The sequence below is a fragment of the Triturus cristatus genome, chromosome 9 (assembly GCF_964204655.1).
Source record: "Triturus cristatus chromosome 9, aTriCri1.1, whole genome shotgun sequence".
In the NCBI taxonomy this organism is placed as follows: domain Eukaryota; kingdom Metazoa; phylum Chordata; class Amphibia; order Caudata; family Salamandridae; genus Triturus; species Triturus cristatus.
Genome location: NC_140592.1, coordinates 1,011,359,526 through 1,011,387,225, shown reverse-complemented (window position 1 = coordinate 1,011,387,225; position 27,700 = coordinate 1,011,359,526). Strand labels below are relative to the sequence as shown.

The following is a 27,700-nucleotide window of genomic DNA, read 5'->3' as shown; positions in this document are numbered from 1 at the left end:
CTCTGTTTTACAAGAGTAACGTGGAACTGCCAAATTCCGCCAATTCCGCACCCCTAGTTTAAATGCATCCTCATGACAAAATTCACACAAGGACACATTTCGCACTAAAATATAGCATAGTTATGTGCAAGCAAGTTCCAATTTTGTACTCCCTTAATAAAAAATAAGTCCTGCTTCCTAAAAATGAGTACTGGTGCCCAACACGAGCAACCACTGATATAAATGAAGCACTGGATTGCTCAGGCCTTGCCCTTCACTCACACACAGAGCCAAACAATCGTTATCCCACATTCTCACCTTCCTGATGTGGTCAAGGAAGTCTGGCGATGCTAGGCATTCTTGGGGGCTGGAGAAGCACTGCCCATTGTACTTGAAGAGTGGGACCAGTTCCGGTTCCAGGTCAAACAACCTGCAGGAAAAAAGAAGAATACGATTAATGGAGCAGACAGTTCAGAGAGTGGAACATCTCCTGGAATGGCTGGCACAGGGGAGGAACCAGAACTCTGGATGTCATGTGCTCTCAGGAGTTCAAAGAAACAATATCAAACCAGGAGTGGTTCATACTTGAGCTCCTCAACTTTCACCCCAGGGGGAGGCCACTCACTTCCTCTTACACTGCACTACTGATGTCACCTCATATTCTTCTGAATCTGTGCATGAGTTGCACCTCTCTTCAAAATTACCTTTTTTACTATAGAAATGTTGGCCAAATTATTCAAAGATTTGAAGCAGACATCCCATAATGATTTTGGTAGTTACAGGAAACGTAGAACTGGAACATGGTGTGGCTGTTGTCATGAAATCATCTTTTAACCTTAACTTCTATACCTGGGCACCACAGTTATTTCGAATTTGTGGTATGCCACGCAAATCCAGGCAGATTCCCCACCCAACAACCATTGATAAAAGAGCCCTTCTCACAATACCCAGGAATGTGTACGTTCCATAGAATCTACAATTACTGGCACCATCCATCTCCGGCCTACATTTATCCTTGAACTAACTTAGAACTTAGGGTTTGATGTACAAAATATCGTTGCACTCTCAAGTCCTGTGTTTTATAAAGTCACAGGCTTTGCAATTGTCAAAGAATGAGTTGCAATGTGCTGAATGTACTTTATGACTGACAAAAGTCTTTCTGACTCACAACGTGCCCTTTGCGACTCTTTCTGAGTCAGAACGAGGGGGGGGGGCGGTGCAAAAAGAGCACCCCCTCTTCACTGTGATTCACAATGACATGTACCACTGGTTGGTGACCACAACCACTGAACAGTTTCTGACACCACAAATGGAGCCCTATCTGAGTCGCAACGTAGAAGCAGTTCTGCGGTACAGCTTGCACTTTGTGAATGGTGGCTGACAGCTTCTCCCCCAGTATCGTTCCCTTCATGCTGACTTTGGTTATTTATTTTTTTTAAATCTGATGGAATAAACGAGAATGTAAGGATGGAAGTTTGTGACACCTGCAGGAATCCCTTCCTGCGCCCACAGCCACTCCTAGGGGGTGCAAAATGCCTCCTGCCTCGTATGTATTAACGAGACAGGATTTTTTGCGACCTCCTATAAAATTGACATTTTGAGATGCAACTCAATGGTACATTAATCCCATTGAAAAATGAAGCCAGATCGCAAACCAGTCTGTCTACAAAAACACCATCTGGATTGTGGTCTTCGTTTAACAGAACCCTTATTCCCAAGCGCCTCTCCTGGTTCTTCAGCTCAAGCAACAGAAGTTACCAGATTACTCTGATCACTGCAGATTAGGTCTTCAAAATCCACGCCCACCACACTTCTTTCATTGGCTTAGGGTGGAATGCACCTGCTGTTACATTAAAAGGTTGGGTTTTTTTTGCTTCTATGTTTTTTTCGAACATCAGTCTTTGCTCATTGTAAAGATGTCAGCACTTTTGGGGGCAGGGTACGTCATGGACCCAATACCTGTGGGGTATTGATTTGCACGGCAGGGGATTTGGACTAGGGTACTTGTTCCTTATACCTTATAAGTCACAGATAAATATATTCAATATATGACACTGACTATACTCATCGTTCTACAACGAATAAATCAGCAATTTCTATTTCAATCATACAAAGCGAGAGGGGGAAAGAGTCCCAGATAGTCACTGACACATCATGTGGATGAAAGGGGCGTTGTTGATTTATTCTATGTGTAATGATGATTGTTCAGGCATAACAAAGAGTCCAAAAATCAAAAGAGCAATTAGATGTGGTTGGGTCATTTTAAATATGGTCTTCTGTATTAAGATGAAATATGAGGTTGTCTGAACATTTATGTATGTATTCATGTTTTAAAATAATAATGATGTAATAATAAATTATAGTTGCACAGCACGTACAGCGCTTTCAGTTTATTTTACAACGGTCGATAATATACACCCTAGGGAAATCCTTTTTGATGTTGGTATGCATGTGTATAACAAAGTGTGTGCTAGTGTGATCAAGTGCACTGCTGTGAAATTGTTTTTGTATGATGTATGTTTTTGCAGGGGCAGCTCCTCCATGTGGGCAGAGGAGCGTCGCCCCACTGCTTTAACGCAGTGCGAGAAGCAGGAACATGAAATGGTATTATAAATACCATTTTATGTTTCTGCTTCTCGCACTGGGAGAAAGCAGGAGGGTTTGGTTAGGGGCAGGCGGGTGGGCGGTCCTGCTCCAGGGCAAGGGAGGAGTGGCTAGCCCACTGTTGTTGGCGCTGACTGTATGGTCAGCCCCAGGGCTGACCAAACCAGTCATATGCACTCTGCCCTTTTCTCCATGTAGGCTGCATGCAGCCTACATGGAGAAGATGGCCTCCCCATAGACGCCTGTGTGGTCTGCGTCCCAGCCAATCACAACGCTGCCATTGCAGCGTTGTCTTTGGCTTAGGAGAGGGGAGGGAGGCTGCCTACTTCCTGTGTGGAGGAGAGGATGCAGGACGACACGGGACCAGACCGGGCCATGAATGTCAGTTAACATTTTTTACAATTTATTTGAAATTAAACTCCCGCCTGCGCAACCCCCCACTCCCCTACCCGCAAATCATGCTGGCCGCCGCTGTGTGTTGGAGGTCAGACTGAAGTGTGTGTGTGGATCTGTCTACGGTGGGTGATGGTGCATTTCTGTGATCTTGTGAGTTTCAGCTGTGATGGGCATGTCTGTGTGTTATAACAGTGTTTGTGATATGTGATGAGCGTCTCGTCATATATATGATTGCAATGGTATGTGTTATAATGTTCATGCGGGGGACCTTTTATGTTGTGTGCAATAGAGTGTTGGTGTGTGTGTGTGGTGTGTGTTAAAGACAGTAAATTCACGTATTTGTATGATGATGTTTGTTCGGGTATGATGTGTGTGTCAGGCTGTGTTAGTGTATGTGAGTGTTTGTACTAGTTGATTGTGTGAGATGCGATAGGTCTCCATCTAGGTGTCGTGTGTGTGAAGATATGTAAGCGTGTCTGTGGACGTGTGTGTTTCTGTCATGGTATAAATTGTGCGTGTTAAAGTGTTATGGTAGGTGTGTGTGTGTGTGTGTGTGTGTGCTTGTCTGATGGGTATGTCTGTTAATGCATGCCATAGTATGATCATTTGTTTGTATGTTTGTCTGGCGTATTTTATGCTTAATTTGAGCATGTGTTTGCCAGGGCTCCGCCCCTGATCTCATAAAGCAAAAGGGAATCCATTCACAAAAAAAGTAGTAAATCTACACTTCGCAATTTACATCTCCATACGAATGTTGATGTACTACTTTTTGGAATCCCAAATATCTTCAGGGATCCCACACACACAGCTACACCAGGTTTCCATGCAGAAATGTATGTGATTTTCAAATTGGGATTCCATTCTTACCAGGGGAGTAGCTTCAGAGGGTGTGTTTGTGGTGTTACACCCCTAATAAATGTATTTTCTGGTAAATGGTTGGGTACAGGTGCTTTCAGTTGGGTATGGTGATGTGTCTGTTGTATTTGACAAGTTTTTTTACATGAACACAGACAAAAACACACACACACTCTCTCCCTCTCTGCTTTGAAAGTCTTCAAAAATGTTGGTTATTTTACAAAATATTGTTTTCTCTCACTTAGTACCCCTACCAATCCGCAGCTGTCTCCCTTTCCACTGCCCCTTAACCCCTCTCATGTTCCTTGCTTGTCCTGTAATGTATTTTAACATTATGTGCCAGTGTGATTATTGGAGAATCTAAAGCTCACACACCCACAATCTTACTGACCAAGCGATGCCCTTGATTCCTACTTTACTGTGGTCATCATTAGGCCTGGGTGGTGAACTCCTCTCCATTCGCAGAGTTTGCAGAGTTTTCTGCCTACGTCAAGTTGGCAAGCAAGGGAAATCCACCTCCAGGTAAGATTTCTCAATGCGGGTGGTCGCAACCGCTCGCATTAAGAAACCTTCTGTTCGTGCTGAGAAAGCTGCCGCTCGAGTAGAAAATCTACTCACGCAGCAGAAAAGAAGTAGCATCCTCTTGAGTGGTGAAGCTCATGCTGATTTAACAGCATGGGACAAACACCCGGCACTGAAAACCAACACGAACGGTGTGACCAAACACACTCTGCCGCTGTGGCTTTTTTCTTTTCTCAAGCTCTCTTTTTTTCTCTTAAGGTGTTCATGATTGCTGTGTCTTTATTATCATGAAGTATACAGAGGTTTGGGAAAAGGTCTAGCAGGATGGACGGGTGGGTGTGTAAGCTCATCATCACCAGGGACAGTTGGTCCCCATGCCCCGTGTGGTGGGGTGTAGGGGAGGTGGGGGGGAGGGGGCAGCGGAGGGTGGGCCTTTCGCTGAGGGGGGGATCCAGGGAGGGGGGACAGAGCTGGTGGGGGGGACACAAGGATTCATTTATTCTTTCAGTTATGACAAATGTAACAAATCTGATAATATTTAATAGTCTATTAGGCTGTTCTTCTTCGGTAATCTTTCTATGGAAGTCGGGGACAAAGACATTGAGATACTCTGTGCTGTAAACCGGAACCGGATGGTATGGCAGATAGAAATAAATACATCAGAGTTTGTTCACTAAATTGCTGTGGTCTGAATGAGAGGAAAAAAAGGGGAATGCTTGCTAAACTTATTAGATATATACGGATTGATATACTCAGCCTTCAGGAAACCCACATTTGTTGGAGCTGGTTAAAAGATCTGGGTCTCGACCTCTTGGCCTGTATTCGGCAAGCTACAAATTCACGAGGAGTAGCGATAATGGCAATACATGGTATCTTAACTTGTAATCGCGCTAAGGAGGACAAATTGGGGAGATGGGCAATTTTAGAAGCAGGTATTAATGGTACACTATAAGTTCTTTCTACGGGCCAAACCTAGATGATCCCGATAGCCTTGATTTTTTAAATATTGAGTTTGCTTTGTGGCCTCCTATGTTAGTTTTCTGTGGAGATTTTAATATGCATTTAAATGCCAACTAAATCATCATAGTAATGCCTCTTATACGGGCAGGAAGGTGCAGACTTTCAAGTCTTTTCAGGGGCTGTGCCAGGAGCATGGACTGGTTGACATTTGGCAAAATCAACGCCAGACCAAACCTGGATATACGCATTTCTCCGCTCCCCACAGAAAATGTGTGCGCTTAGACTACTTTTTTTCGTCTAATTTAATAACTGGAAAGATCAGCTGTGAGCTCTTCCCCAGATTGCTATCGGATCATAATCCGATATTAATCCAACTTCCAATTGGGAATTTGTCTCACTCAGTGGCAACCTGGTCATTTGATAGGAAGTTAGTATTAGATTCGGAATATTGCACATATATGGTGAAGTGGATGGAGGAGTTTTTAGAGAGGAATAAGGGTTCCACATCCGAATTAAGAGTATGGGATGCTTTCAAGGCCGCAGTGAGGAGGGGAGTCCCTTAGCTTCTCTTTGCATCAACAAAGGAATATGAAAGATAAGATCAATGATTGGGTAAGCCAACTGCGGGAGGCTGAGGAAGAGCTCATATGGGTAATATGCGACCAGCAGAAAAGCGAGGAATGTCAAAGAAAGATTGCAGTTGTGCGAACTAAGATACATCAATATTATGGGGAGGATTTGGCTGCTAAATATCTGCAACATCGGGTTGACACTTACGAATTCGGAGAGAATACGGGTAGATTATTAGCCAAGCGTATCCAACAAAGAGCTGCTATTAACAGAATCTGTTGAATAAAAGATCAAAGGGGACAGATTCAGGCTACCCTAGGGAAAGTCCTGGAAGGGTTTCAGGAGTTTTATCAGGGACTATATTCTACTGAGAAAGATGGGGCAGTAATATCAGGAGAGAACTTTCTCTCTGATTACGAAACCTTACAGATTACTGCAGCACAGAAGGATATGCTTCTTGCCCCGATTTCATTAGCGGAAATAGAATTGGCCATTACCTTGCTGGTGGCTGGTAAGGCTGCTGGGCCCACTGCAATTCCGTTGGAATTCTTTCGTACATTCAGACAAACTCTAAAATGCAAACTTGAATCTTTATTTCTAAATGCACAGAAGGGCCAGACTCCTGACTCTTGGCATAAAACAACCATCGTAGTCTTCAAAAAAAAGACAAGCCAGAACTGAATCCTTCATCTTGCCATCCTATTTACTTAATTTGTGCAGATAGTAAGATCTACGCCAAAATAATAACATTGAGGCTGGGAAAGGTTATAGCTCCTTTAGTGTCTATTCGCCAGCAGGGGTTCATTCCTGGTCGTGATAGCCTTGTTGGACTGGGCTCAGGCCTCCAAATCACCCCTGGGGTTGATCCTGTTGGATGCCGAAAAAGCATTCGACAGGGTCTCCTGGGGGTTTCTTTCGCTGATGCTGAAGACCAAGGGGATCCCACATTAATTTATTACAGCTATACAGGCCCTGTATATTTCACCAGAGGCCTGTGTCCGGATCTCAGGACAAGAATCTAATTCACTGTCTATTGGCAGAGGAACCCGGTAGGGGTGTCCCTGTTCGCCGCTATTATTCTCAATCTATATCAATCCTTTACTTAGCAAAATTGAAGCCAATTCACGGATTACACCGGTGACGGTAAATGGGGTTGCTTATAAAACGCTGGCATACGCTGACAACGTCGCCATTTTTACAACTAATGTAAGATCTGCTCTTCCGGTGGCAGTATATGACCTGGCGGATCAATTTGGCTCTGTTTCAGGTTATAAATTGAATGTCGATAAAACCCAGGTCATACACTCGGATACTTCGAGACCACTTGATAAACCGACAGTATCATCAGCAACATATCTGGGTATTAAACTCACAGCGGCGGTCAAGCAGATACCTGAGATGAATATTATGCCGATCATAAAAAATGTTGATCAGACTCTTTCAAGACTTGATCATTTTCATTTCTCATTGTACGGACGGTGCAATATAATTAAAATGGGGGGGATTTTTTCAGTGATGGTCAAATCATGTTGTTCTTAGAACTACAACTAAAGTATGGGCTCCCTACTAGGAATTGTTTTAAGTATTTGCAGATCAGAAGCTATCTGACTAAAGTTACTGCGCAGGGTAGGGGTAACTTCGTAAAGATACCATTGGTTAGTATGATAGCGGCTAGGTCTAGGATAGGAAAAATGTATCAAACATTGCTATCTATACTTCCTAATGACTTAGCCTCCCAGAATAGTGGATGGGATAGGAAGCTAGCACAGGAGGGTACGGATTTGGAGGCTTCCTTGGAATTGGCAAGCCAGACTTTAATAACTGGTAGTCTGAGAGCCCAACACTACATGTCGGTTTTTTGACTTGTATTATATCCCGGGACAAATCGCCAAATGGTCTGGCTCACGTGGAAACTCATGTAGCAGGTGTGGGTCATTGGCCGCAAACACGACTCATATGTTCTTCAGTTGTCCTAAACTCGACAAATTCCTGCAAGACACTGAGTTCTTCTTGTGCCAGACCCTAGGCAAGCCGATATCTATAACTCCAGGACTAGTGATCCTAGGGATAGATCAGACACTGGAAACAATGGGTTGGACCAGATCGGAAAAAGGACTTGTCTTTATTGCAATGGCTATTCTAAGAGGTACCATCACATCACAATGGATTAGCCCTGGTCCCCCTACGTTTTTAAATTGGCGGTCTAGGTTATTAGCCATATATGGTATGGAGATGGCAGTGTACAGATTGAAAGGTCGCAGGAAACAGGCCATGGGCAAGAAGTTGTGGGCGCCAGTAAGTAACTGGATTGGGTGAACAATGTTGCTTTGGTATTATCTTACTGTCCTTTATTGACTATGTTTATTTAAACTGCTATCTTTGAATGTCTATAACTTTTTGGTTTTTCCCTTTCATATTGGATGATAAGCAAGATTATTGATTTATGCTGTGTCATAACTATTGTCATTTATAATAAATTAAAAAAAAAATATATATATATATATATTGAAATCGTACAATGGTAAAGTATCAAGCAGCAAACATACATGCTACAATTTAACAATCCAAGGATGGAATCGTTTCAAGCTATGTGTTACAGTGTTTAAATTGGTCGTTAACAAGCCACAATATTATATTTAAACAGTGTTATGTTTTCTTGAGACACTTTTAGAGTGGGCTATTTACAATCCTCAGCTTTACTTGCTACAGTGGGTTGTCTCCAAGTTTCAAAAGTATAATATTTACAAGCTACAGTTTTAAAAAGTCAGTGATCTGTATGTCGAAGCTACAGTGGTGCGGCCTGTCTGTGGAAAGGAGGGTAAATTCCAAATCACAGGAATTGCTTGGATTTCACAGTGACTTTGGCTGTTTAAGAGACAAATACATTTAACTTCAGTTTTTCTTGAAACATCCAAGACTTAAGATCCGAACACTGCTTGTATCAGGGGAAAGAGGTTAGGTCAATATTTTGCTGGACCTCTAACTGTAGACAGTGGGATGGAAGCTCATTTATAAGAGTTTAAATGAGGGTGGCTCTGCTTTCATGAGCCCAGGACCTTAACTTCCACTCATCTGCTTCATATATAGTTTTTTTAAAGCTAAGACAAGGACATAGCATGGGCATTACAATGAAAAATCAACCACAATAATGACTACTCTTCGCAGATCTGCAACTTAACTGACATGTTACATGTAATGGAGAAGAGTTTCTTACTTGCCCTCGACCATGTGCCATCCTTCACCAGGTGAACAAAGCGGTACAAAAGGGGGTGGTGATGGACGGAGCATCAGAACCAATCAAACACTCACACCCAGTCAACAGATCTGGGTTTGATCCATCACCGTTCTTTAGCCCACTCTGCCACCCCAGTTCAGACATGGCCATATGCAAATCAGTCTGACCCTGTGCCTCATGGGAAGAGTCCAGCCCGAACTGCCAAGCCATGCCTTCCCTGGACCGAAAACAAGCTTCCTAGGACCGGTTTCTGGCATTTCAGCCGTCTTCAGCCAGGCTTGCTTGAACCCAGTGGCAAAGTGAGCAAGGGACTCACGTATGAGCATACCCTGCCAACTTATGGTGAACAAAGCGGTACAAAAGGGGGTGGTGATGGACGGAGCATCAGAACCAATCAAACACTCACACCCAGTCAACAGATCTGGGTTTGATCCATCACCGTTCTTTAGCCCACTCTGCCACCCCAGTTCAGACATGGCCATATGCAAATCAGTCTGACCCTGTGCCTCATGGGAAGAGTCCAGCCCGAACTGCCAAGCCATGCCTTCCCTGGACCAAAAACAAGCTTCCTAGGACTGGTTTCTGGCATTTCAGCCGTCTTCAGCCAGGCTTGCTTGAACCCAGTGGCAAAGTGAGCAAGGGACTCACGTCTGAGCATACCCTGCCAACTTATGGTGAACAAAGCGGTACAAAAGGGGGGGGTGATGGACGGAGCATCAGAACCAATCAAACACTCACACCCAGTCAACAGATCTGGGTTTGATCCATCACCGTTCTTTAGCCCACTCTGCCACCCCAGTTCAGACATGGCCGTATGCAAATCAGTCTGACCCTGTGCCTCATGGGAAGAGTCCAGCCCGAACTGCCAAGCCAAGCCATGCCTTCCCTGGACCGAAAACAAGCTTCCTAGGACCGGTTTCTGGCATTTCAGCCGTCTTCAGCCAGGCTTGCTTGAACCCAGTGGCAAAGTGAGCAAGGGACTCACGTCTGAGCATACCCTGCCAACTTATGGTGAACAAAGCGGTACAAAAGGGGGTGGTGATGGACAGAGCATCAGAACCAATCAAACACTCACACCCAGTCAACAGATCTGTGTTTGATCCATCACCGTTCTTTAGCCCACTCTGCCACCCCAGTTCAGACATGGCCATATGCAAATCAGTCTGACCCTGTGCCTCATGGGAACAGTCCAGCCCGAACTGCCAAGCCATGCCTTCCCTGGACCGAAAACAAGCTTCCTAGGACCGGTTTCTGGCATTTCAGCCGTCTTCAGCCAGGCTTGCTTGAACCCAGTGGCAAAGTGAGCAAGGGACTCACGTCTCACGTCTGAGCATACCCTGCCAACTTATGGTGAACAAAGCGGTACAAAAGGGGGTGGTGATGGACGGAGCAGTTCGGGCTGGACTGTTCCCATGAGGCACAGGGTCAGACTGATTTGCATATGGCCATGCCTGAACTGGGGTGGCAGAGTGGGCTAAAGAACGGTGATGGATCACACCCGGATCTGTTGACTGGGTGTGAGTGTTTGATTGGTTCTGATGCTCCGTCCCCGCTGCCGTTGTGGGTGCTGGACCCGGCGCGGGGACGGTGCGGACGGCGCCTGTGTGAGGGGGCCACGCCGGACTGCGGAGTCCTCGGTGGACCCTGTGAGGGGACGACGACATCTCTTCTTCTTTGCGTTCCCTGTGAGGCCCGGTCGCTTGGACGTTGGGTGAGGCTGGTTGGCGATTCGATCTGCAGCGCCTGGACACCGGTGCGCGCTCCACGGGGGTAGCCATGGGCAAGGACAGGGGCGCCAAATCAGCGGCCGCGCCCCACCAGACCAAAATCGACCGCTTCACGACCTCCGACCCCCCGGGCACGGGCGGGGAGGCAGCACCGACTCCTGGCACGGACCTTGCCGCCATATTGCAGGCCATCACCGCCTCCCGTACGTCCCTTGAGGGGATGGTCGGGGAGGTGAAAGTGGACGTCGCACTACTGCGGCAGGACCTGCGCAATGCCACGGCTCGCATCACCGAGACGGAGTCCCGGATCTCATCGGCGGAGGACGACATTCGGCAGCTCCAAGACCAGGTTCGGGCGCTCACGACTCATTCTAAAGAGCTGCATCGGCGGGCGGAGGATGCCGAAAATCAGGCCCGCCGCAACAACCTCCGCCTGGTGGGATTTCCGGAGGGGGTGGAATCTGGCCGCTCCGATGACTTCCTGGAGAAATGGTTCAAATCTTGGATGCCGTCGGCCAGCTTGTCCGCCTGGTTTGTCATCGAGCGGGCGCATCGGTCATTGGCCGCCAAGCCTCCTGTGGGGGCCCCCCCGCGCCCCTTCATCTTGCGGATCCTCAACTTTAGGGACAGAGACGCTATTCTGAAGGAGGCGCGGGCGCAGGCTCCCTTGACCTTCAACAACCACAACATCATGGTTTTCCCAGACTACACCCGGGAGGTCCAGGAGCAACGCCGTTCGTACGTGGAGGTGAAGCACAAGATGCGCTCCCTGGGTCTCAGCTACCAGCTTTAATTCCCGGCACGCCTCCGTGTTGTCTTCCAGAGTAAGACCCTGTTTTTTGACACCCCCCGGGCGGCCTGGACTTGGCTCACCGAAGAACGACCGCTGCGCCAGGCCGAGCGGGAGTCACCGGCCGGGCCCCGGGGGGGGGCTGGCGGCTGGGCCTCGCTCCGCAAGTGCATCGGGGAGAGGACTGCGGGACTCCTCCGCCTCCTCCGGGACGTCCTCCAGGGCGGCTGGGGGCCCCGGGCGCCAGTCGGCCCGTCTGTTGGACCCGTCCCTGACCCCCCTTCCCGTGTTAGTGGACCTTTCTGATCTCTCCCGCAGCCCAGCGATCTGACTCTTCTCTGTACTCTGTTTCGGCAGGGGGCCGGACGGCCTGGTCCCTCCACTACGGACCTGGATTCAGCGGCTTCCCGCTCATCTGTAGAAATCTAGGACCGGACACTCGCATCCGTACATCTGGAGGGGTCCACCACGCTCTTGACACCCGAGCACTTCGCTTGGGGCCTTGTAGTTGCTGTTACAGTTAGGGCGACAGATGCTTCAGTTCTCGAAGTATAGGGTGGGAGATTGGGGGGGGGGGGTTTGGGTTTGTTGGGGTTTTGTTTTGTTGGTTGCTCCTCTTGGGGAGGGTGTTTCCTCTAGTTTGGGTCTGGTTCCTCTTGCTCGTGTCACACAACAGTTCCTTGCGTGCGCTGCTGCAGAGCTTCGCACTGACATTCATATGCGCTCCACTCGCTCCCGCTCCCCGCCTGGCCTCCCTGGCTCCCTTTCGATTGTCCTCTGCTCTCCCCGCGCTGCCTGGGCGACCCTCCTTCACTCCCTGCGCGTCGGCGCGGCCTCGGGTCCTCCCGACGCCACCCCAGGTGCTCGATTCCGCGGCGTATCCCGCCCGTGGCTTCCATGGCTGACCTAGCCCCCGGGGCTCGGCTGCGCATCATGTCTTGGAACGTGAACGGCCTGTTGGATAGGCTCAAGCGCACCGCGGTCCTTAAATATGCTCACCGCATGGGGGCCGACGTGCTCCTTCTTCAGGAGACCCACCTTATCGGGGAAAAATGCCCCTTCCTGGCGCGCTATGGCTACGATCGGGTGTGGCATTCAGGGTTTGCTCGTGGCTCCCGCGGGGTGGCGATCCTGCTGCGCCGCTCCTTCCCCTTTCTCCTTACACAGGTGACCCACGACCCTCGGGGCACCGGGATTGCTATCTGCGGCACGCTCAATGGTAGGCCGCTTAGCTTCCTCTCGCTCTATGCACCGCCCTCGGGACTGGCGCAGGCTTTGTCCCACGCGGCCTCTCTGCTGGCAATGCTCCCGGGGGGCACTGTAGTGCTTGGGGGGAATTTTAATGCCGTCATGGCCCCTCAGCTGGACTCATCGGGACCGATTTCGGACTCGCGCGCGGCAGCTGGCGGGCTGGGCCGAGGCTCAGGGCCTCTGCGACGCTTGGAGGCTCTGGCATCCTCAGATGCGTCAGTACACTCACACGTCGGCCGCTCACCATTCCCACGCCCGCCTCGACATGATCTTTGTCCCCCCCACCGACTGCGGGGGCGTCCAGGACGTCCGCATTCTTCCCAGGGGGATTTCGGATCACTCGCCGGTCCTCCTGGGCCTGGGTCCTCCGCCGCATACGGCTCGTCCGGTGTGGCGGTTTAGCGCCTGGTTCCTCCAGGACAAGGCGCTGCGCAAGGCGGTGGGCACCGAACTCATTCAATACTACTCCGCCAATGAGGGCTCGGTCTCATCGGCGGGTACTCTGTGGGAGGCCTGCAAGGCGACCATTAGAGGGGCGGCTAAGGCGCATGTGGTGCGGCACCGCCAGTCGCGGCTGCAGCAGCTCACTGCCTGCGAGGCCCAGGCGCTCAGACTGGAACAGTCTCTCGCTGCACACGATGACCCGGCGGCGGCCCGGCGGCTGCGGCTCCTTCGCCAGGAAATTAGCCAGCGGTCCCTTGATGCGGCAAAACTCCTTTGGCAGTCCTCGGTGGCAAGGGTGTATGGATGGGGTGACAAGAACGGCGCGCTGTTACATCGCCTGGCGGCCTACCCCAGGGCGTCGTGTATCATCCCGGCGGTCACGGATTCCGCTGGTGTGCTCCGGTCCTCCTCTGTGGAGATGGCGGCTGCTTTTGCCCAATTTTATTCTCAGCTCTACCGGGCCCGTGCACCGACTCTTTCCTTGGCCGCTCTACTCACGTCTGGGGGCGCACACCTCGCTCGGCTTCGGCCGTCCGAGTGGGGTAGCCTGGAGGTCCCCATCTCCCTTGAGGAGATTGGAGATGCCATTGGGCGTACGTCCGCGGGGAAGACGCCGGGACCTGACGGGTTCCCCCAGGAATTCTACGCCGCATACAGAGACACCCTTGTCCCGCGGTTGCGCGCTCACTATGCGGAGGCGATTGAGAAGGGTTCCTTTCCCCCGGAGGCGGATATGGCCACGATCGTGGTTTTGCCTAAATCCACGCCACCGTCCACCGACAGGGCGGCCTACCGTCCCATTTCGCTTATTAACACGGACGTGAAGCTCTATGCGGCGATCCTGGCCCAAAGGCTTAGGCCCTTGCTGTCGACCTTGGTCCACCCGGACCAATGTGGCTTCATGCCCGCTCGGGGCACCCGCCACTGTCTTCGTCGTCTCCATGTGGCCCTGGCCCACCGCCATCGGCTGTCCCCGTACCTCGCTCTCCTCCTCGCTGATTTCGAAAAGGCATTTGACTCAGTGGGATGGGCCTACCTATTTGAGGTCCTGACTTGCATGGGTTTTGGCCCCCGGTTCGTGGGGATGGTGCGAGTCCTCTATGCCCATCCCCGAGCCAGGGTCTTGGTCGATGGAGTGCTATCGAGGCCATTTCGGATCGGCCGGGGGACGCGGCAGGGTTGCCCACTGTCGCCCCTTCTCTTTGCCCTTGTGATGGAACCCCTGGCCGCCCTGATTAGATCTGATCCCGTCCTTCGGGGCTGGGAGTGGCCTGGCCTGGAGGCCGACAAAATCGCACTCTACGCGGACGACGTCCTGCTGTACCTGAGTGACCCGGCGCACTCCGGACCCCGTGCCCTCTCCATCCTGAGCCGTTTCGGCCGGGCGTCTGGTCTATCCCTCAACTCGCGGAAATCGGTGCTGGTCCCGCTGCACCCCTCCAGGGAGTGTTTTGACTGGCAGGAGACCATCCCTCTCCGCCGGCTATCGTTCCAGTACCTGGGTATCTGGGTCTCCCTCCTCCCGGAGCTGAGCTGGGCACTCAATGTCACCCCCCTGGTGAAGAAAGCTAAGGCGGACTTGGTGCGTTGGCACCAGTTGCCCCTCAATCCGCTAGGGAGGGTGGCCCTCTATAAAATGATGATTCTTCCCCGGTTTCTCTATGTGCTGCAAAACACCCCCCTCTCCTTTCCGCGCCCTTGGTTCCGCGAGTTGGACGCGATGGTGACGAGATTCCTCTGGGGCAGTGGGAGGCACCGGCTGGCTTTACCGACGTGCTGCATACCCACCTTTGATGGGGGCCTGGGCATGTCTGACCTCTACCTTTATTATCTTGCCACTCGCCTGCTGGTCGTACATGACTGGTTTGGGGGGGGTTGGTCTGACCCAGCCTATAGGGTGGAACTCGGTGATTTGGGCTTCTCCGGTATCCAGGATCGCCTGTATGGCGCGTCCGTCCCCGCCTCTTCCCCGGATATCACCAGGGCCGTATTCTTGTCCTGGCGAGCGGCGCTCCGTCATACCCGCTGGACGGGGAGGCTGACCCGGGTCACGCCCCTGTGGCACGGGACATGGCTGCGTGAGGTCGCGGCGCTGGAAGGGTTTCGATCGTGGGACTCAATTGGCATTTCCCAGCTGGGGGACGTCTGGCGGGGCGGGCGAATGTGTTCCTTTTCAGAGCTGCAGGCGCGCTTCTCCCTCCACTCCTCCCAATTCTTTAGATACCTCCAGCTGCACCATGCTATACGCACCCACACCCCGCTGGACATCCGGCTGCCGGACCACAGCCCCCCGGAGGCTCACGTTATGCTGGGCAACTTGGGGAGGGGGGGCGTTTCTAGGATTTACCGCTCCCACGTCAACTGCACCCCTACGTCCCTTGAGGGCCTTAAGGAGCGCTGGGAGGGCTGGGTGGGTCCCCTGGACGAGGCCGACTGGCGGGACGCCCTTATGGCCCCCCGCTTGGTGACGGCCTCAGCTCGGCTACGGCTTGTCCAAATTTATTACTTGCACACTGCTTATCTCACGCCGGCCCGCCTTCACGGCGCGGGCCTCTCCGGGGATGCGGCTTGCCCCCGCTATGGCTCCGAGCCGGCTGATTTTCTTCATATGGTGTGGTCCTGCCCGGAGCTGGAGGGGTTCTGGAGGGGCATTGAGTCCGAGCTTACGGAGGTCCTGGGGTGGGAGGTGCCGCATGAACCTAGACATTCCCTATTGGGCATCACGGATGGATTGGATGGCACACGCCCAGAACACCTGTTCCTCATGACGGCCTTGATGGTGGCTAAACGGGACATTGCAGCGGCATGGAAGCAGCCACAGCCGCCAACCATAGCTAAATGGGGCGCCGGGGTTGACTGGTGTGCGGCGCAGGAGCGGACTCTCTATCAGGCACGTGGCTGTCCCAAGAAATACCGGAAGGTGTGGGGGAAATGGCTGGGCAATATACCTTAGCGGGTGGGTTGGGGGGGGGGAAGGTTTTGGGAGAGGGTGGAAATGTGATGTGTGGTGGGGACTTGGAGGGCCAGACGGTTCTTTTTGTTGTACTGCTAAAAACAATAAAAACTTGTTTATCAAAAAAAAAGCAGAGGAACAGAGGGCGGGAGCTGTAAACATCAGGGGATAGCTGGAGACCAGAGAGACCGATGAAAGGAACCGAGGAAAAGAGATGCAGTGGCCAGGGGCTGCATACATAAAGGACCAGCTGGAGACTGGTGAGACCTGAGAAAGGAACAAAGGTGCACTTACCAGGGCTGTATATCATGCACGGAACAGATGGATACTGGAGAGACTGTAGAAAGGAGCAGAGGAACAAAGTGCAGAGACCAGGGGTTGTATATTATTCAGGGAACAGATGGAGACAGGAGAGATCTGAGGAAGGAGCAGACGAATAGAGGCGCACTGAACAGAGGGTGGTACATCAGGGAAAAGCTGGAGACTGGAGAAAGGAGCAGAAGAACAAGGTGCAGAGACCAGGGGTTGTATATTATTCAGGGAACAGATGGAGACAGGAGAGATCTGAGGAAGGAGCAGACGAATAGAGGCGCACTGAACAGAGGGTGAGTACATCAGGAGAAAGCTGGAGACTGGGGAAAGGAGCAGAGGAACAAGGTGCAGAGACCAGGGGTTGTATATTATTCAGGGAAGAGGTGGAGACAGGACAGATCTGAGGAAGGAGCAGACGAATAGAGACGCACTGAACAGAGGGTGTGTACAGCAGTGAAAAGCTGGAGACTGTAGAGACTGGAACAGATGAACAAGACGCAGTGGCCAGGGACTGTACATTGTTCAGGTAAAAGCTGGAGACTGGTGAAACCTACGAAAGGAGGAAAGGAACAGAGGGGCACTGAACAGAGGCTGTGTACATCAGGGAAAAAGCTGGAGACAGGAGAATGGAGCAGAAGAACAAGGTGCAGTGACCAGGGAATGTATAATATTCAGGGAACAGATAGAGACAGGGGAGATCTGAGTAAGGAGCATAGGAACAGAGGAACAGATGTGCACTGGACAGGGCGTGCACATCAGGGAAAAGCTGGAGACTGGAGAAACGCGAAGAGGAACAAGGTGCAGTGACCAGGGACTGTATATTGTTCAGGTAACAGCTGGAGACTGGAGAAAGGAGCAGTGGAACAAGGTGCAGTGACCAGGGACTGTATATTGTTCAGGTAACAGCTGGAGACTGGAGAAAGGAGCAGTGGAACAAGGTGCAGTGACCAGGGACTGTATATTGTTCAGGTAACAGCTGGAGACTGGAGAAAGGAGCAGTGGAACAAGGTGCAGTGACCAGGGACTGTATATTGTTCAGGTAACAGCTGGAGACTGGAGAAAGAAGCAGTGGAACAAGGTGCAGTGACCAGGGACTGTATATTGTTCAGGTAACAGCTGGAGACTGGAGAAAGGAGCAGTGAACAAGGTGCAGTGACCAGGGACTGTATATTCTTCAGGTAACAGCTGGAGACCTGGAGCAAGGAGCAGTGGAACAGAGGCGCACTGAACAGAGGCTGTACACATCAGGAAAAAGCTGGAGACTGGAGAAAGGAGCAGAAGAGCAAGGTGCAGGGACCAGGGTCTGTATGTTATTCAGGGAACGGATGGAGACACAAGAGATCTGAGTAAGGAGCAAAGGAACAGAGACGCACTGAACAGAGGTTGTGTACATCAGGGAAAAGCTGGAGACTGGAAAAAGGAAGAGATACACTGCGATACGAAAAACAGGACCAAAGGCTGCCTGAAAAGAGCACACAGACGTCCGCGTACAGTGTGAATGTCGCAGAGTGTCAATGACGAAGGGTTTGGACAGCACCGGAGCAGAGCTGGAAATAATCGAAGTAAGGCTGCACAGGAGCAGGACACTGCCTTTGACAAGGCAAATTAATCTGCCGGCCAAAGAGACATGTGCACTACAAACAGTGCAAAGAGCCCTCTGGACGTCACTTCTCCCTGTTGTCACTCAGCAGGCCCCGCCCTGACCTTTGGTTTAGGATGGGTCAATGAAAAATGAAATGGTAATGATTTACCATTTTATTTTTCATCTAAGGGGATTTGGGGGGCATTTAAGTGGGGCGATGCTCTTCCGCTCCAACGGAGGAGCCGCCCCTGTGTTTAAGACTGATTCTATCACTCCAGGCATCCCTATAGATCTTCTTGATGTGTTTGCACAAACAGGACATGGACACCCAGTAAATGTGAAAACACAAAAACATGTCCATGCACCAAGTGAAAACCTTAATGAGCACGCACTAGCAGATATATGAACTGTGCTTAGCAATGATTCATAAGCACATTCAATTGTCCATGCACAAGGAAAAACATGCTTAGGCACACATGGACATAAACAAACATGCAACCTCTGCTACCTAGACACACGTACACAGTTGCACACCCTGAATAAGGCAGTTTCATTTGCACACACGTCAATTTTCAAGTACGCACACAAAGACATACACAACATCCCTGTATGGAGAACACACTGTTGCAGCCTCCTACAGGTGGGCGAACTACTGAAAGCTCAAGCAAGACTTGAGCCTGAGGCCTGGCTCTGGCTCAGCTCAGGGTCCTGTTGGGACCTCGAGCCCATAAGGAGCCAAGCATTCACATGGCTTCTACCGCCATCCCTCTACTCGGGATATGATGTTATGACCAGAGCTGCTGACTATGGAACTCGGGAAACAGGTTTGAGTCTCCGCTTCGGCTCAACCTCTTGTGTTTCTGGGCAAATCACTTAATCTCCCCATGCCAATAAACAATGCATGTGGCCATGCGTAATGTAACTGGTGCTAATGTAAAGCGCTCCAATACCTCTGAGTCATGATTGCGCTATATTTTAAAAACAGCAGAAGAATGTACTAAGAGATAAAAACAAAGCCGTAACTTAAGGAAAGACAAATAGATACTCAGTGGTTCATTTTTACAGTGTGAAACCAGAAAACCTGAATAAATCACGGCTTACCTGCTTAAATTGTGTGATCCTAGGCAAATATTTTATTTAACAAAACTTTTTTTCTCATTATCGCATATCAAAACACTTTCGAATACGTCAATTCAGACTACCAGTTGTATAAAACTATCACTTTTAAAAAGTACTTCTCAGTGCAGTGCAACGATGTACCTTATTAATGTCAAAACTTCCATATGTTACAGAAATACACTTTTTTTGAACTTTGAAAAAAAAAATCATATTGCACATGACACAGTTCGGCTAATGCACGAGCTTTAAGATCCAGCCTTTGGCTCGGCTCTCGCCTGTTAGTTTGTCTGCTCGCTCACCATACAACGCTCTTTAACCCATTCATTGGTTTATACCACGCACACGTGGAGCACGTAAACTAACACGCCAGCACGCGCACGAAGTGGCGCAATTCCACTTGCTTCTTACTGCCCGTGGTCAGGTCTCTAAGCTGAACTAACGTGCGCGCGCCGCGGCTCCTCTATTCGGGTCCCCCTGCTGATAAATGAGCGTGTCACAATTGATTATGATCCCCGCGAGCTCGCCCCCACGACGTGAGCAGAAGGCCCCGCTGCCGAGTCTTTTATCTTCATCAGAACAGGAGAGAGATGGATTGCCTGCCCGAGAGCTGTCGACTCGCTGGCAACATGCTGGGTGACTTCTGAAGCGGATCCGTAGCCACGGGCGGACGAGCACGAAGGGAAATAAACAGTTTTCGATGGACGGATGCCTCTATGAAGGGCCAAGTCAATCACATGCCAGGTTTGTACTTGAAAGACTCTACCCTGGCGCTCTCGATCTTTCAGAGGCAGCAGCCCGGGGCGTAGCTTCCATGGTGCAACAGGTGCAGTCGCACCAGGGCCAAACGGTCTGAGGGCCCACTGATCCCTGATTATTGGAATGTGGGTCTAAAAGAGAGCCCGCCCTGTTGTGCCTGTCCTAAATTAACACCTGAAGGCTGTTGCCTCTAAGTAGATTTAGTGAGTGAGGCGTATAATTAGTTATGACCATTAAAACACATTACAGACTCCACCTAAGCGTGAAATTCAGCTTTTTTTTTTTTTTTTACAATGCCTAATACCATTGTTACCTCCATATTCAGAATCTTTCTTATAGAGTTGATTGTTTTTGAGTTCACTATCACACCATACTTTAATCCCACAGGACTCAAATACTCTGTTCTCATTGTTTCGAATTTTGAGTCCATAATAAGTGACCTAACTTGTCAAGTGCTTTGCCTTCATACTTACAAATCACTCTCCTTAAGAACTTTGTTCCTATTATGGAATGAATAATGTGAAACTAATCCAAGCCTAACCATCACTGGTGATTTCAGAATGTTTGCCTGAATACCTACAGACAAAAGGATGTTTAAAACCGGTAAGTATAGAGAAAATAACTATTAACAGATAAGTACTTAGTACTGCACAACTTAGATACTCAGGGCTTCAAGTCGGGTAGGTCCTGCCAAGTCTCAGACACAGTAGTAATTAAAAACTGACTCCGAAGTGGGCCCCCACGAAGACTTGAATAACTGCGCTTGTGTGTGTGCAGGCAAAATCACTGATCAATTTATTGACAATTACTGTTAAAGCAGTAAAGGTAATTGATATCATAGATGCAGTCCCACTTTACATTTCACATGTGTTATTTCACCTTTATTCCCTAAGAATATTTTCTTTTTTCCAGGTGCTGTGTTTCTGTAGTTTTTAGGTCTCCACTCTGGATGACGCACATGCGCTGTTAAGGCCTGAGCGGAGAACTTCGCTCTGTTCGCGGAGTTCTCTGCAGATCGTGAGGAGTTACTCGTTCGCCCTCCTCAAGGTTAAGTTGGCAAGAGTGAGCGAGGAAAATCCAACGCTAGACCACCTCACAGTGAGATTTTTCAATGCGGATGGTCGCTATCACTCGTGTTGAGAAACAATCCGGTCGCACTGAGGAAGATGCCGCTCGAGTAGAATATCTACTTGAGCGGCAGAAAGAAGCAGCGCCCTCTTGCACTACACATGGTGCCTTTCGCGCTGAGGGACAGACACCCCGCGTTAAAAATCAGCGTGAGCGGCAGATTTTTTTTGGGGTCATTGTGCGGAACTCCTTAAACTCCACCCAGGCCTAGCACGTTCTCAGAGACATGCTGTATCTACTGTTGTGGGCTTCAGCCCACCCACATTGCCATTTGCTGACTCCCACATCGCTCCATTATTCCTTCTCCCTACTTGTCCATGGTATGCATGTGTCATTTCTCTTCCCGACTTTAGCCCTCCCCGAGAGCAGCAACCTTCTACTCCTAAACATACGCAGCAGCCATTGTAGGGCATTGTTTCGGGACTACTTTTTTATTTCTTTAAGAGCGCTCCTTCTCTAGAAGCAGATCTCGACGCAGAAGAAATCTCCAGCCGAAACGGAAAATGGACAAGGAGCCTTACCCGGCCCCATGCTCGGACTTCATCTCCTTTGTTTTGCATCAGAAATTGCGCATGTGCATTGTTCATTGTGTGTCTGCACTGCAACTACCGGTTAGTTAATTGCTGTGTACTCTTTGTGGCGCTTTGTATAGTTAAACTGTACTTGAACAAACATGTTCTCCTCTCCATCACTTAACCCGATAAGAAAACTTTCATATATTAACTGCAGTGTATCACTACTGTAGTGCAGTGCTGCACAATTCAACTGCATCTGCACAAGGTGACCCTATGAATGCATTTCCTTCCTTATGAGGCGTAACTGTAGTTAGAAAGCACACCGCTCGGGCCAAGGATGTGCTTTACTACTGATCGAGTTATTTATGGTCTTGATAATTGGATGAGGGGCACCACAAGAGGACTGGGGGACTCTGGGCAGGGGTTGCGGGCTCAGGTCTACCTCTGTAACTGACCCCCCCCCCCCCCCCGGCTTAAGTTTCACCGGTACCAGACGGAGATGATCATTACTTAGCAGGGCAAGTAAGGAGCTGTGGTCATTTTGAGGTGCGATGGTTTTGAATGCAAGGATTAAAATTATTGCAATGTTGTCTTCAAAATTTTGTCAATATGCCTTGTGCTATTTAAAATCATCCTTAATTGGAGTAAACAAACTGGCCGTTATTGGTTATTAATGCATGTACGGATGGTAATAACTTATTTCAATATTAACCTGTTTGACAACTTTACCTAGGAGAGACCATATTAATAACATTGGGCAGTGGCGTTATTGGGTTTTCATGACCAGTCCAAGTGCTTTAAAACTTATTAATCTATAATGTTCTCATTGTATTTCTTGGTGGTGCTCTCTTGGCTCGGGACACAAAGGGGTCTTTATTCCTTGTTCATCATTGCTATGTACACTAAATACCCTGTTTAAGACAGCAGCTCTACCTTAAAGTGTTGACAACTAGCAGTCTGTTATTTTCTATTGATGACCTGTGTCCTACATATCCACTACATGAACAGTTCAGAAGGCCAATCCCTATGTATGGTTAATATCGGAGTATGTTTAAGGGCATTTGCTGTATCGCATGGCACGTCCTTTTCAGTGACACCAGTAGGACGTTATGAGCTAATAATGCCTCGAATCCAAAAGTACCAGTTCTTAGTCTGGTGTTCGATGAGTTAATTTTAAAAGAAAATCATACTTATTGTTGGGTGCGGTCATCATCAATGGGCAGCGTTAATGCCACATTGTATACGTAAAAGTCCTTTCTTGATCTGCATGCCTATTATTATAGTTAATCTCTCCCCTGGCGAACAGGAACAAACCTTAACTATTGTAACATATTCAGCCTACTGGTAAGTGTCACTTAACCCCAATGGGCCTTTTTTGTTTAATAATGCCCAGTGATGAAGCCATTAATTAATAATGAACCAATTCTTAAATGTAAAAGTCAGTTGTGAAAGAAATTTCAAATGTAGTTTGAAAACTAAAATTGCTTAAAACTTATTAAATATCTAGATTATATACAAACGTATTTAAAGTAATAACTAACGCAATGGTCAACAAAATTCCCAATTATACAGGGCACAGTAACTTAGCAGGTATTCTGGGGAAAATTTATTTTTATAACTCAATTCTATTTATAAAATGTTTAATCTCACCCATCGCCGACTTTATTTGTATTTCGTGATGCAAACGTGTTCTTGGCATATGAACCTTCTCCTTTCGTGTGCGGTTTCTGTTTCTTGTTGTTTTTGCTGTTTATTTGCTATATATTTGGTTTGGCAAACATGAACCCCACCATATTTATTCGTTTTCGTGAAATTGCCCGAGGTGAAAATTGCCGATGTGTCCCTCCCCAATAAAACTTGCCTTTCAGTCTTTGGTGGTCTTTTTGTTTTACATACTCCGTTTTAATTTGTTATGATTTCAAAGTTCCCTTTGCCCTTTTGGTTTTATAAACATCAACAGCCACCAAGACAACTCCCCTCCCTCCAACCCAGTTCACAGACTGCCAACCATTTTTCAAACTCTTTAATTTGGCACCACGCAAGGCTTAGAACTGTGAAATCGTTCATTCTAATACGAGTCTTAATCAAATATATTTTAACACTGAAAATCTATCAAGTGTCTGCCTGGTGTTTTTGAAAATGTTGACTTTGTTCCTCTTTTTAGATCTCTGCTCTAGACGGCGTGCATGCGCTGTCTCACAGAGACATGCTGTATCTACTTGGTCGGCTTAAGCCCGCCCATAGGCTTCCCATTTGCTGGATCCCACATCGCTCCAGTCGTCCTTCTCATTTGTCCTTGGCATGCATGTGTTATACCTCTTCAGGGTTTATCCCTACCCGAGAGCAACGACCAACTACTCCTAAATATACGCAGCAGCCATTGTTGGGCATTGTTTCAAGACTACTTTTTTATTTCTTTAGGAGCGCTTTTCACAAAAACTCCTCCTCTAGAAATAGATCTCGGAGCAGAAGAAATCTCCAGCTCAAATGCAAAAAGGACAAGGGGCTCCCCCCCTCACCCCTGGCCCGTGCTCGGACTTCATCTCCTAGGTTTTACATAACAGATTGTGCATTGTTCGTTGTGTGCCTGCTCTGCAACTACAGGTTAGTTAATTGCTGCGTATTTTTAGTGGAGCTTTATACAGTTAAACTGTATCTGCATTTTCCCCTCCATCGCTTAACCTTATAAGAACTTTCATATATTAACTGCAGTTTATTGTTAGTGTAGTGCTGCACTATTCAACTGCAGCAGTGCGTGGTGACCCTACGAATAGATTTCCTTCCGTATGAGGTGTAATTATAGTTAGAAAACACACCGCTGGGGAGCAAGAATGTGCCTTGCTACAAGTTGGGTTATTTATGGTTTTGTCAAATTAATCCCTTAATCCAAAACCCACCATAGCATTTTGGTTTATTTTATTTGGAATCGACATTCACTCCATTATCTATAGGATGGGGCCTTGGCTGCTTGACCACCGTGTCCACAGAAGAGTCAAGGCAGCCATGAAACCTGTGTATATCGCAGAAATAGTCACTGACATGGCTGTCAGTAGTGAATAGATACAGTCTCGCCTTTAAAATAAGGGTAGCCAACTTTTCATCATCACCGCGGATGACACTGTGAATGCATGGACACACTTTGCATGAATTAAGATATTTTGCACGTACTGGCACATCACAAGATACTAACAAGCATTGGCATAGCCAATAGGTCTCGCTTTTGGGACCTTATAAGTATTTAGTTATGCAGCACAATATCCTTGGTGCAACAACATTAACTGTTGCTTGGTTAAACACTTATAAGGCCCCAAAGGCGAGACCTATTGGCTATGCCAATGCTTGTTTTTATATGCCTGCATGTATCCATGTTTTCTCTCATATTTATTTATCCGTGTGTGGAAAAAGTCAATTTGATACTAGTTTTCTTCCACATTTTATTTTAAAATTAAATGTGCCATATTACTATTTTATGGGTAGGATTTAGCTTGCCAAGTAGCCGCTTATAATAAAGCATTACAGTCACCTGGAAACTGTAGCTTTGTACAGCTAGCATATTTACCTATCTATAGCATTTCAAACTTCATTGAGGAATCCCATTTTTTTTTTTAAACTATGTTGTTAATATGCACTGCTGTTGTCCTAAAAGTCATTGACTCCCATGGAGGGGTACTAAAGTTATGATGTCGTTGGATGTTTTTAAAAATACAGAAGTTATTGACACAGATTGTTTCTCTGTCTGCTTTTTAATGTAAAATGATTACACAAATGGGAACCTGAACCCTACTGGAGACCAAAGGGAATGAATTACAAGCCTTCACAATAATGATCGTGCTGGCAACAGAAAAGAGCTCGTCACTAAACTGAGAAATTAGCATGGCGTTAAGACCAGTCCGAAAGGCGTCCAAGTGCTTACTTAAAACACCTTGTGAGGAAGAATTTTTAAAGAGTTTGGTGATCCATTAGGGAGCCGCTGGGCACCTTGAGCAGAGTCCGAGGCATGAAATAAGATGGAAGGGCAAAGTAGAAGCTAAACATATTGGTTTACATAATGTACTCTGCTGCCTCCTTATCTTATTTCAACCAGAGACGAAAATGTATTATATGAAATAGTCCGGGTTTGACCCTATGTATACCACCATAATTTGACAGCCTATGATGACTTGTCATTTACACTGATGCAGAATACTTACATTTCATGCGGGATGCGTCATATTTTCTAGAGTAGTGTCCTTGATTGTACAACGGAATGCTTGCTGAATGCGTGATTAATTGTGCGAAACTTTGATTTAGTTTTGAAAGACTACCATTTTGTGCAGATTAGATTTGTCATGTAAAAATTAAAAATGACTGGAATAGTCAGAATTGTCACACTTGGAGTGGGATGATCAGTAGTTGTGTTGTTTCTGTAATTGGCCTCTCTGACAGCAACAATGGGAAGAGCAAGCAGAAGTGGTCTCCTGACGAGGACGCACTGGAGAGCACAAATAGAGATTACCCATCCCCTGCCTATTTTGAATGTATAAAAGTGGGAGCTGCAGACACATTTGTTGCTCAGTTCCAAGTTCACTTTGATCAAGGAAGGAAGTGCTTCAAAGAGTACTCAGAAGATTGCTGAGCAAGTAATCCGGGCCAGTGCATGTACGACATCAAGCTTTCCAAAGGTAAGCGGATCTGGAAGGAAGAGCTGTCTCCCTATACCGAAATGACTGGAGGCTGACCTGCCGGAGAGGAAAGGGGGAGGAATGCACCAACCCCACAGGAGGAGCAACAGACTAGTGCAAGCAGACGCACCTGGCCCTGGAGTTGAGAGTCCATCCCCCCCCCCCGCCCCGAGAAATCTGTGTTGGTCCCGTGACTGGAGCACAGACAGATTCTCTTGCCCAACCAGCCTGCACTGTGGCACTGCTCTGAAGTGTGGCCAAGCAGGCGGTGCCACTGTGATCCTAAAGTGTCTTTCACTGCTGCACTATGTGTTGAGTGCCCAAGCGGACTGTGCAGCTGTGACCATGATCACTATGCCCGAGTGCACCGGGCGGTGCAAGTTTTGAAGTAGTTGACAAAGCAGATTGCACCGCTGTGATGACTGCCCAGACCTGTGCGGTCTGCATTGCTGTGAGCTAAGCCAGAGCTAAGCCAATAATAAAGTGCCTGCAGTAGCCTTGTGACCTTGCTCTCACCCCGCCACTCACCGCAAAAGCAGACTTCGGGTGACAGCCACTGCTGCTGCTCCCAAAGGCTGCACCTAAGTGCTGAAGCACTTACAATCGGTGTGTCTCTACCTGGAGGGGGGGGGGGGGGGGGGGAGGAAAACCAGACTGACACTGCAGGTCCCAGCCGTGGCACAGCTTGCATTTCTGAGATATAAACATTGGGACTGAGATTTTTAACTGAGCTTGCACTCTGCAAGAAGGAGGTAGAATTGCATATGTGCCTAAAACCTACCATACCAGTCCCAACCACTGATTTAAGAGAGTAGAGCGAAGGGAAGAGAAACAAGACGGCAAAAGTGAAAGCAGGGGTGCGCGCGCGCGACTGCAAGCACACGAGTGGTGTGCGCGCAGCAACGGCAAAAGTCAAAGTAACCAAGCATTAGCATAGCCAGTAGGTCTCGCCTTTGGGACCTTATGTGTTTAGCCATGCAGCACATTATCCCCACTCACATGATCACCCACTCCAACAACACATAGCACACTGGGACCAGTAGGGCCTGCTGAAACAAAAAAAGGATAGCTGAGACAAGAAGTCTATGGTGGTGTGAACGGATTCAATATTTTCTCCATTTGTTCCCCAAAAAATTGTGCTTGTATAAAAAAAAGAAAAATGACTATATGGTTAAACGAAGAAAAACATCCACAAAAAGTAAAAAGCATGCTTTTGTTTCTTTTCTAACCATAGTAAAAATAGTAAGAACGCTCCACTTGCCGCACAGCCGGATACTTATTAGAAAGAAAGCCTATAATTTGGGAAAGTTTAAATAAATAATGCCCAGAGGTTCTATTTTA

General features: G+C 48.3%; 1 protein-coding gene and 1 long non-coding RNA gene across 4 annotated transcripts in view; one reads left to right on the top strand and one right to left on the bottom strand.

The window, feature by feature from the left end:
* NGB (neuroglobin) overlaps positions 1-27,700 on the bottom strand; it is a 72,558-nt gene that overhangs the window by 18,475 nt on the left and 26,383 nt on the right. For both annotated transcript variants that reach the window (XM_085626679.1, XM_085626680.1), the window contains exon 3: positions 298-409. In XM_085626679.1, coding sequence (XP_085482805.1) covers positions 298-409 — 112 coding nt within the window. The remainder of the gene's footprint in view (positions 1-297; positions 410-27,700) is intronic.
* The window catches only part of LOC146799214 (uncharacterized), a 282,894-nt gene continuing 274,922 nt past the window's right edge, over positions 19,729-27,700 (top strand). For both annotated transcript variants that reach the window (XR_014968869.1, XR_014968868.1), the window contains exon 1: positions 19,729-20,040. This is a non-coding gene — a long non-coding RNA (uncharacterized LOC146799214). The remainder of the gene's footprint in view (positions 20,041-27,700) is intronic.